The sequence below is a fragment of the Loxodonta africana genome, chromosome 13, assembly GCF_030014295.1.
Source record: "Loxodonta africana isolate mLoxAfr1 chromosome 13, mLoxAfr1.hap2, whole genome shotgun sequence".
Lineage (NCBI taxonomy): Eukaryota > Metazoa > Chordata > Mammalia > Proboscidea > Elephantidae > Loxodonta > Loxodonta africana.
The window spans coordinates 41,801,056-41,812,021 of NC_087354.1; the positions used below are offsets into that span (position 1 = coordinate 41,801,056).

Below are 10,966 nucleotides of genomic sequence, written 5' to 3' on the forward strand. Positions count from 1 at the left end.
GGTGGCCTTGATGGAGCCCCCAGAGCTACAGAGGGCAGAGAAATGTAGCCACCCACAGGTCTGGGTCCTTGGGGCTTGGAAAAAATGTCTGCACAATTAGTAGAAACCGCCGCCCTGTGTTCCCATTCCCCTGCAGCCTCAAACATGGGGCCGGAGAGCTCAAACCCACCTTGGAGGCCGCCTATGAGAGCGGGCAAAGAGAAGGCTTCCACCCCACTACAGCCAATGAAAACTGTCCAAGGACCCAGATTCCGTCTCTGCCCTCCACAAGGAACAGAGTACAATAGAATGTGATCAGGCTGGGTCACTGGACACCCAAGACTGTGCAAACCCAGAGGAGGGGCGTCTGGTCCAAATTGGTGGAGGGGAGCATTGGGAGGGCTTTCTGGAGGAGGTGATGACTGAGCTGAGTCTTCAAGACTAACCTAGCCAAGTCAGGAATGGAGAAGTGTGTCCAGGCTGAGGGAAAAGCTAAACAAAGGCACAGAGGCATGAACCACTATTGAGCATTCTGGGAACAATGAGCAGCTCCATGTGCCTAGAGCTCAGACAACAGGGAGGGGTAGGTGATGGGGGTGCAGTCAGTCAGAGGTGTGTGAATGGCCCCATGGGAGACTTTGGCTTCACCCCAGGGCAGCAGGGGAAGCCAAGGAAGACTTTAAACAAGGGAGCACCTACTCACTCAGGGCATGGGTGCTCCCCATGCTAGCACTGACGCAGGTCTGAAACTCAGGTCCAACGCCAAGAAAACAAGCCTGCTCCAGCTGTGAATGGGGGTAGAGACATAGGGGTCCCCGTGAGGTTAGGATTACCCAGCTTTAGACTATCAGAGCCCTTTGGACCCTTAAGCACCACCCTGCTTTTCTGAGGAAACTGAAACCCAGAGAAGGGCAGTGACTTACCTAATGTAGCACAGTAAAGGAATTTGGCTCCATTGTTTTGCTTCCCACTGGACTCAGGGCCAGTCTTGATACATGCTGTTGGTGACATTAGCTCAGCTGGGGCTGTAAGCCAGGGGGTGGGGGTGGGGCTGTATGTGGACCAGGAGGCTGGGGTGGAGGGGTTGGCCAGCTGCCAGGCTCACAGCTGCTACCCTAGACTCCTTGGTCTTCCGCTTCCGCACTGCTGCGCTCAGCAGTCCTGGGGGCTCTCTGGGCAGAGGCTTCTGAGGTTTCTGGGCCCATCCACATGCCCCCTATTCTGAGACCACAGGTCGATGCCAGCCCCAACCTCCACCCCCAAGTCAGTTACTGGCTTCCCCACAGTGAAATGATCCCTACGGGACCCACAGGCCCAGTTCGGACTTTCCTCAGAAAACACCATTTCCTCTTTCTGATAAGGTTGAGGGTAAGTCTGATCCATCTCCCCAGCTTCACCCTCAAGATCCATCTCCCCAGCTTCACCCTCAAATGTGTTCCCTTATTCTCAGTTTCGCTGGGGCTTTCTCATCTTTCCTCTCTCCCCTGTTCCATGGCCCTGTCCCTGCCTTCTCCTGTCTCTCCCCTTGCCTGCCCCCCTCCCTGATTCCTAACATCTCCCCCAGGAGCAGGGAAGGAAGGTCACAACCCAGGTACCTCCATGTCCTCCCCACCCCCTCCAAATACCCTTTCAGCTACTGCCGGACTAAAGCTTGCTCAGGGCAGTCCCTGATCCCAGGGAAGCCTCTGCAATGGTTTTCAGGCTCCCTGCTCCCCATTTGTCCTGCATGCTAGTTCACCAAAACCAAAAAACCCGTTGCCGTCAAGTGGATTCGGACTCAGAGTTTAGGGGGAGGAAATGTCCACAGCTCAGCCCCCCAGTGGGCCCCCTCACATGCTGCCTGTCCCGCAGGTGGCACGTGTACCCATGTATGGGTGGCAGACTGGCTGCCTGACTCTCCATCCCCCAATCCCATCCCCACTGGAGGACTTCTGGGTCCAGACACAACTCCAAGCAGACATGGAGAGAATCAAAAACACTGTTTATTTCTCTGCCGTCCCAGGCTGGCTGGCCTCTATGGAGGGGCAGGCTACAGATGCATGCTTGGAGACAGGTGGGGCTGGTGTCCAGGCTGGAGGGGTACCAGCTGAGGGAGAAGAAGGCCATCTTGGTCCTCTAGTCCAGTCTGAGCTGAGTGCAGAGATACCCACGGAGCTGGAGCAGGTCACTGTGCCTCCGTCCATTCCTCCCCTCTCGGGCCCTGTCTGCTGCAGTGACCTCCCCCTCGCCCCCCAGCTCACCAGTCACAGTGCCTGGGATCCACCACTGAGGCTTCATCCAGTCAGGTGAAGGCATCGCCCTGTTAGCATGCTGCCACGGTAGGGAAGCACAGGCGATGTTGTTAGCAGCAATTAGCACCATAGACGGTGAGCTATGGGATCAAAGTCTGTCCTACTCACTAGCTTTGAGCAGGTCTAGAAGTTGAGGGTGGTGGGTGTTCTGGAAGAGATTAGAAGGGGAGGTAGGAAGATGGGAAGTTGCCCTCACAGGCCTCAGGAGTTGCCAGCCCCAGGCCTCTAAGGCACTTATAAGGCACATTGGCAGAGCCAGGGGAGGAGCTGGAGAGGCCCTGCCCAGCCCAGGTCGGCTAGAAGGAGGCGAGGAAGAGGAGAAGGAGGCTTTGGCCCAGCAGGAGCAAGCCCAGGGGCTGCTGCCCAGGGCCTCCTCCTGCCACTACTGCGGCCTCGTGATTCCCAGCCCGGCTGAGGTAGATGATGACGACATTGTCCTCAGGCCCCGATGGCTGCACCTCATTGTCAACGGTGTAGCAGCCCTTGCCCTCAGCCGCTTTGCCGTGGAACCGGCGGCCCAGTGCGTCCTCGCCACCCTCGCCTGGCGTGGCTAACGCCACGTTCACAGAGCTCTCGGCACTACCCAGCTCGTTGGTGGCCAGGCAGCTGTAGGTGCCCTCCTCCAGCTTGCCAAAGTCGGGGATGAGCAGGCTGCCATTGGCAAAGGCCTGGAAGCGGGGCCTGCCACTGGCTGCCAGCGCACCAGGTGGGGCACGTCCGTCCACACCCACATTGGGGCTGGCGATCTCCACGGTGCCCCCGGGCGTCTGGATGTGCCAGTGCAGCTGGGGTGCCGGCTGCCCATCCACGTCACAGTGAAGCGCCAGCACAAAGCCGGGCCGCAGCTCTGCCCCGTCCTGGCTGGGCTGGTAGGTGAGCTGCACCGAGGGTGCCGAGCATGGCAGCGGTGGCAGGCGGCTCAGCGGCGTGCCCTTCAGCACATGCGGTGAGGTGCAGGCGATGTTGTCCTGCTCTGGGATGGACACGGTAGTGGCCAGAGCCCACGTCTTGAGCCACACGATGCCGCAGGTGCAGTCAAAGGGGTTATCGTTGATCTGCAGGTGAGACAGCGCGGTGAGTGGCGCGAAGGTGCCCTCGGCCAGCGTGTGCAAGCGGTTGTGGTTGAGCTGCAGCGAGCGCAGGGAACGAAGGCTGCGGAAGGCATCTCGGGGGATGAAGGCCAGCTCGTTGCTGTCCATCTTGAGCAGCTGCAGGGCACTGAGGTTGTGCAGGTCGCTCCAGGCAAAGTCAGAGATGAGGTTGTGACTGAGGTCCAGGCTCTTGAGATGGCCAAGAGAGGCCAGGGCACCGGCAGCCACCGTGCGAATCTCATTGTGCGCCAGCCACAGCGACTGCAGCAGGGGCACCTCCTCAAAGGCGCCACTAGGCAATCCTGGAAGACGGTTGGCAGACAAGCTCAACGTGGTGACGTTGGATGGGAAGCCGGGTGGCACGGTCTCCAGGTCTCGGTAGGCACAGTCTGCTATCTGGAAGCCGTACTTCTCCCCACAATCACAGGGCTCGGGACAGGCCTGCCCCAGGCCCAGGAGAACCGCCCAGCACAGCAGACACAGCTCCTGCATTGTATCTCCTGCAGAGACAGGCATGTCGCCAAGGTAACCCTGAGGGCCTAGGGGAGGGGCTCCTCCCTCCCAGGACCCTTGAGCCCTTCCCCACTAGGAAGCCCTGCCCCACATAACCCAGCTAGGGCCCAAACCACCACCCCCAAATTTTACAGAAGGGGAAACTGAGGCCCAGAGAAGGGCCGGCACTTGCCCAAGATTCTACAGCCAGGCGAAGTGAAGGCAGGATGGGCCAGGACCCTAGATCCTCCTCTGAGCAGAGCGCTCTCCCTGCCTCGGCCTGTTCTTAGCAGACTTTATGACTTGAAATCTGTTTTCCAGCCGCCCCTACCCCCAGCACTACACAGAACCTCCCTCCTGCCCTCCCACATCCTGGCCACAGCCCCTCCCACCAGAGCCCCCCATAGGTATGCTCTGCCCCAGCCCAGACAAGGCTACTTGTGCAGTGTACACCACCCCCCTCCGCCCTGGTCGCCCCCTCCCACTCCTCCAGCCTCGACCACAGCAGACACAGACCCTTTCTACAGAATCATACCCGTGGCCTGTTCTGTTAGAGACGCCAGGCAGCTGCCTAAATAAACCCCTGCCAGGCCCTTTCAGCTGGCTAGGGCGAGGCCATAGGCTCAGCCCCAACACTGCTGGATTTCCAGGCCCCTACATTTTCCTAGTGGCACAGTGGTTAATGAACTCAGCTGCTAACCGAAAGGTTGGCAGTTTGAACCCACCAGCCGCTCCATGGGAGAAAGATGTGGCAGTCTGCTTCGGTAAAGATTTACAGCCTTGGAAACCCTATGGGGCAGTTCTACCCTGTCCTGTAGGGTCAGTATAAGTTGGAATTGACTCCATGACAATGGGTTTGGTTTTTTTTTTTTTTTTCTTATTGTTGGAGGAGCAGAGGCCCGCTGAATAACTTCAAGCAAAGCATTGTCCCAAGCACCTCAACCCAACAGAGACATGTGGATGGGGGCACCCCTGTGCCCAGCAGACCTCTCCCTCCTCCCGCTGGCCCTTGGGGCCCTCCTTTCCCCTGGCTTACCTTCAAACTAGTCTTCCTTGGTCAAGAAGAGCCTCTTCTAGATGGAACCAGAAAGCAACAAAGGACGGAGTTAGCTCAGGAGAGTCTGCAGGGCCAAGGCCTGCCCAAGGGAGAGCAAGGATGCAGGAGGGGGGGAGCCTAGCCCCCGCCCCACCTTCAGTGTGCAAGCCTGAGCCCGCCCTGCCAGGGACAGGGTGCTTGGGACTGTCCCTGAGAGGAGGCTGCAGGGAGGGAGCCTGGGGCAGCCCACACGCTCCCTCCTTCCAGCCAAGCAACTGCTTCTCTGCAGCAACAAGGACCTGTGTTTCATAAGCGACACCAGAAACTTGAGGGGAAAAGATGCCAAATTTTTTTGGGTTGTGTTTTTTCTCTCCCTCTCACTCACTTTTAACAGCTTCAACTTCTTTAAAGACACAGTGCTGTCTGGACAGGATCCAAGATGGGGCCAGAGGAGATTTTTTTCGATGGGGGGCGGGGTGTGGCAAGTGAGAAACTGAACCTCATACGGAAAAATGCGAGACTTCTGATCTCACCTCAAACAAGAAAAAAGGGGCTCCATTCTCCAAGCTGGTGCTGTGTGGCCAATGAGGGAGAGCGTGGGTGAATGTATGGGTGAGTGTGTGTCTGTGTGCAGATAAGTTCGTGTGTGTAGATGTGGACATAAGACTGTGTGCCTTTCTGTGTGTGTGTTTCTGTGTGTTTTGGAAAGCCTGGGTATGCATGTCAGGCATGTGGATATGAGTGCTTGTCTTTCTGTCTGTGTGGCTATCAGTGTGAGACCTTGCATCTTTGTGTGTGTGTCTCTTTCTGTGTTTGTTGGGTGTGGGTGTGAGACCCTGAGTTTGTGTATGTGTGTGTGTTTGTATGTCTGTGTGTGCATTTGTGTGTATGTGTTGGGTGTGGGTACGAGACCATGTGTCTTTCTGTGTATGTGAGTTTGTGTGCATTTGGGGATGTTTGAGTGTATGTGTTTGTGTGTGTGTATGTCTCTCTCTATGTGTGTTTGTTGGGTATGAGCGTGAAATCCTGTATCTTTGTGTGTGTGTGTAGGGTTTGGGTGCAAGACCCTGTGTCACTGAGTGTGTATGTGTCTCTCTGTGTTTGTTGGGTGTGGGTGTGAGACCCTGTGTCTTTGTATGTGTGTGTGTGTCTCTGTGTTTGTTGGGTGTGGATGTGAGACCCTGTGCCTTTGTGTGTGTGTCTCTCTTTGTTGGGTGTGGGCGTGAGACTCTGTGTCTTTATGTGTGTGGGTCTGTGTTTTATTGGTGCAGGTGTGAGACCCTGTGTCTTTGTGTGTGTGTGTCTCTCTGTGTTTGTTGGGTATGGGCGTGAACCCTGTGTGTGTATGTTTGAGTTTGTGTGTATATTTGGGCATGCATGTAGTGAGTGTTTGTTGCTGTTTCTGTGTGTCCGTGTGTTTGTCTGAGTGTGAGACTATGTGTTTCAATGAAAGGCTGAGAAGGCCAAAGCCTCTGAAATATTCACCGGACTCCAACCCCTTGGCAACAAGCCAAATGTCAGGCGCATGTTTTTAAGAACACGTATCCCCTCGCCTGTGGCAGAGGCCCTGCCTGCGGGCTCCAGTGCTGAGCTGCCCTAACATGTGTGGTTGGCCAGAGTGATCCCAAGGCCTCCCTCCCAGCCCCCTCTCCTCCACCCCCACACTGGGTGGGGAGGCGATAGAAAGGCAGGCAGGCTGTGATAGGGAGCATGCCTCAAAACCCAATGGCAGGTTTGGGAGAGGAGCCAGTAGGGCTTCAGTCTCCCAGGCTGAGACTTTGAGACAGTTCAGCCCACAGAGATGCTACAATCCCCTGGGACCGCCGCTCTGACAGGCAGAAGTGAGGCTGAGGGCCTCACTCCTTCCAGACTCTGCGGTCTCCCTCAGAGCCGGAAATCACAAGAAGTGGAGTGGGCGTCTCCCTCTCTGGGCTCCACTGTCCCGAACACGCCTTTAGGGTGAAGGTATATGACCCTTTTTCCCCAAATGGGAGGGCCCAGGGGAGTGGGATGTGGAAAAGAAAGGGGCCCAAAACAAGAGGACTGGAAGAAAAACCGGAAGTTGAGGGAGCCCCGCAAAAGAACTTTGTAGACTGGATGATTTTGCCCTCCACAGAATAAAAAAAGAAAAAAAAAAATTTTTTTTTTTTTTTAGAATACCAGTTACCAATTGTCATCGAGTCACTTCTGACTTGTGGCAACCGCATGTGTGTCCGAGGAGAACTGTGTTCCATAGGGTTTTCAGTGGCTGATTTTTTGGAAATAGATTGCCAGGCCTTTCTTCCATGGTGCCTCTGGATGGACTCAAATGTCCAACCTTTTGGTTAGCAGCAAGCAGGTTCCTGTCTCTATCCCCTCCGTATCTCTCACCCAAGCTCCCTTTTCCTTCCATCTGTCAACCTGGCTGAATTCTGCTTATGAGACGACTTATACACTCTTGGGAGGGCTATCCATTGCCAAAGATTACTAGGTATCATCTTTGGTTGAAAGCATCTCTGGGGAGTCCCCATCCCTACTCCTCTCACTGCTACCCCCATCGCCAAGCAAGGCTGGAGGGTCCTGGGAAGCACAGCCTACCGCCTGCAGAATATGGAAGTCTGTGGTCTCCTTCTGCATTCTTGTATATTCCTAACCAGTCAGATGCTGAAGATATTCTTATAGTCTAACTTAGATCCCTCCCTCTGCAGTTGAACTGCTCTCTTACATTATCATTATCTTGCTGGAGAATTCCCGGGAATGTTTTGGATTTAGTGGGTCAACCAGAGGCTGGAAGGCACCTGTCTTTGGAACCACACATATCCAGGGTTCCATGAACCAAAAGGGAGAATGAGTGATTTCACTGCTGGAGTCAGGGAAGGCTTCCTGGAGGAGAGGGTATCACTGTGCTTCTTCATGGCCTATATACTACCCTCACCCAAGCACAGCCCAGTGAGCCACAGCCTCAGCCCCAGATGCTTCTGCCCCAACTGCTCCCCGTCCAAAGCACTCAGGGTCAGAAAGCAACGATCCTTCCTGGCCCCTAGTCCCTCCTAGTTTGGTTCCATCTTGCTCCTCAGATTTCCATTAAACATCACCTCACCAGAGAAGGCCTTTGGAGACCACCAAATCTAAAGTAGGTTCTCCCCATTAATTGACTTCACAGACCTCCCTGGTTTTGCTTCATAGCTCTTATCATAACCTGTAATTATTTATTCATACGTGTTTAACGTGCAACCCCTCTATGAGAGAGAAAGCCCAGTGGGGGCAGACACCTGGTCTCCCACTTGCTGTTGCGTAAATATCTCTTGATTGAACCAGTGGGTGTGTTGATGGGTGTCAGATGCCAGAAATGAAAAGTGCAGCTTTAGAGGTCATAGGGTCCACCTGCTCATTTACAGATCGGGAAGCTGAGGTCCAGACTGGGGAAGGGATGTGCCCAAGGTCCCGCAGTTCCTTATGACAAGGACATTTTAAGAGTCTTTCACACTATATGAAAGGAGCCTTGGAGGCCCAGTGGTTAAGAGCGTGGCTACTAACTGAAAGGCTGGTGGTTCAGAAAGATGTGGCAGTCTGCTTTCGTAAAGATTTACAGCCTTGGAAATTTTACAGGGCAGTTCTACACTGTCCTGTAGGGTTGCTGTGATTTAGAATCATCTTGATGACAATGGGTTTTGTTTTTTTTTTTTTTTTGGTTTTGGGATCACACAATGTGATAGACTCGCACTCTGATGAATGAGTGAGAGTGTTACCAGCTTCCGGGGCAGGGGGGCTTGTCCCCCTCCCCTATCATGGAAGACCTTGGTGACAGCTGCACACCAGCTGCCCTCAGAGCCCCACTGTGGAAGAGCCTTGGGGGACTAAGGGCAGAGGAAGCAAATCCAGAGGGACCAGCCCACCCAGGCAGAACTGAACAGCTCTTGTCAGTACCAACAGCTCTCTCCCATCTGTCCAGACCCCTCTGCCTGCAAGGTTTAGCCATGTTTCACCTCCACCGAGAAGAACAATAAGACAAGGGTCGTGCGGGCTCAGCTAAGAACTTTGTCGTCCTCCAGCGCAGTCACAGTGGGACCTCAGGCCTAGGCCCCGCAGAGCCCAGGAGAGGCCCTTCCCACACTTCAAGGATGGAGATGTATTACCTCCTAGTCAGCCCTCTCTAGTCTCCCATAGCTGTCAGTGGTTGAAAGGCCTTCCTGAAAAGCCCATCCCATGGGAGATAATGTACGCAGGCAAGGAGCGCACACACCCTTTCTCTGCCACACACCCTGGCCTGGGAATTCCCTGTGGGTGCCCGGCCACCATCGTCCCTCTCCCAGCCTCCTGGGAGTTGGGCTCAGGCCTGGAGATGGGGGCCTTCCATTGAGTATGAGGGTTCCTTGACCAGATTACAGACAGAGGCCTGCAGGCCCAGGACTGGAGAGCACTTCTCAGCCCCTCAACACAGCACTTTGCCCGCCTCCCCCGGTGTCTCCCACAGCCCCTGAAGCAGCAGCAGAGGGGAGAATTGGGGTTGGGGAGAGAGAGGAAAGGAAAGTCTCCAGGATTGGGAGCCCCACCTACCAGCTCTGGCCCCACTTCTGTGGGCTTTAGGGCAGCTCATAGAATGACCAACCATCAAGGTTGTCTGGGACAGAGGGGTTTCTGGGACAAGGGGTTTCGGTGCTAAAATCCAGACGTCCCAGGCAACCCGGATGGTTAGTCCCCCTGGCAGGGGACATGGTGCTCACTTCTCTTTTCCTCACAGTTTTTCTTTCCTCCCCTCCCTTTCCTGCCCCCCTTCCCCACAGCCCTTCCCTGCCCTTCACAGAGGCCCAGCCCTGTCTCCTCCCTTTCTTCCCTCCTTCTTTCCTCTCCCATCGCTTCCACCAACCAGGGCAGCCAATCCCACCCCAGCTGCCACTGCTCAGCTGACTCCCCCACCCCAAAGAGGCCTCATACCCGCTGATGGGGAGGGGGGGGCTGCTGGCAGCACCACATCAGCTTTTCCTGGAAGGCAAGGAAAGATCCTGGAGAGAGAGAGAAAATAGAGTGAGAGAGAGACAGAGAAATGGGAGACAGACAGAGACTGGGAAAAGGAGGGAGAAAAACATAAAATCTCAGACAGCCAGGCTTAGACCCAAAGGTAGAGAAAGGAAGGAAGCGAGACACAGAGAGGGAGATGGAGAAAGATGATCTGAGACGGCTCCTGAAACAGGAAACGGAGGGAGGGAGGCTAGCACAGGGATGCTGCTGCGACAGGGTGGGCTTTGGCCCTGGGGCCCTGGGGCTGTGGGTCTGCACATGCACCGATACACACATATGGAAAACAAGCAGGCTCACCATCACACCAAGAAAGGCAGAGGCAGCCTGGGTCCCAGCCCCATGTGCCCTCCCTGTGGAACTCCCGGGAGGAAGAGTCTGCCTTGGGTCCTTGAGAAGGATGTCGTGGAGGTGGGGTTATGGGACATTGTGCATGTGTGTGCCTATGCATGTATGAAAGAGATAGAAAGATTGAGACCTGCCTAGATCACCGCATTATGGGACTTCAGAAAGTCCTTTCCTTTTCTGGGACTCAATGTCTCTGCATGTATAGGAGTTGGATGAGATGGTTTAAAGTCCCTTCAACCGTGATGTTCTGCGATCCCAGAACTTCTGATGGGTGTTCGCCTAGAGGTGAGAAGCGTGCATGTGTGCGTACATGAGTCCTGTGTGATAATTTCTGTTTGCACAGGCATGATCCTGTGCTCATTTTCCACATGTGTACGTGTGTGTTGGTGCGCGTGCAGGTGTGGGTCTGTGGAGCTGGAGTAAGCATCAGCTCATTGTCTGGGGACCTGAGGCTTGGATGGGGTAGGCAGTGCAGGCCCATTTTCCCTCTAGCATCAGCCTCAGCCCAGAGGCCTCAGCCCAAGAGAAGGCATCCTGGCCCCAGGCTGACTTGCTAGCCGGGGTCCTCATATGAGGCGTGAGGGCCTCTCCCCTCCTGTCAGAGTCTCAATCCTTCAGAGTTTGGAAATTAGGGCTCACCTTCTGTGATCTGCCCTGGCTCCCTCTCTGACTTCATCTCCCACAGCTCTTGCTCACTATATCTGGCCTCCCACTTCCCCTGCTCTCACCTCAGG

The 10,966-nt window shown here is 55.2% G+C and overlaps 1 protein-coding gene across 1 annotated transcript; it reads right to left on the reverse strand.

Annotated features, from left to right (window-relative positions):
* Positions 1-1,937: 1,937 nt before the first annotated feature.
* On the reverse strand, positions 1,938-4,989 carry ISLR (immunoglobulin superfamily containing leucine rich repeat). Its single transcript, XM_064267280.1, has 2 exons — positions 4,890-4,989; positions 1,938-3,861 (listed from the first exon to the last, which is right to left on the reverse strand). Exon 2 carries the CDS (start codon positions 3,851-3,853, stop codon positions 2,567-2,569), a length of 1,287 nt encoding a protein of 428 aa, XP_064123350.1. The 5' UTR covers positions 3,854-3,861; positions 4,890-4,989; the 3' UTR covers positions 1,938-2,566.
* Positions 4,990-10,966: the final 5,977 nt, after the last annotated feature.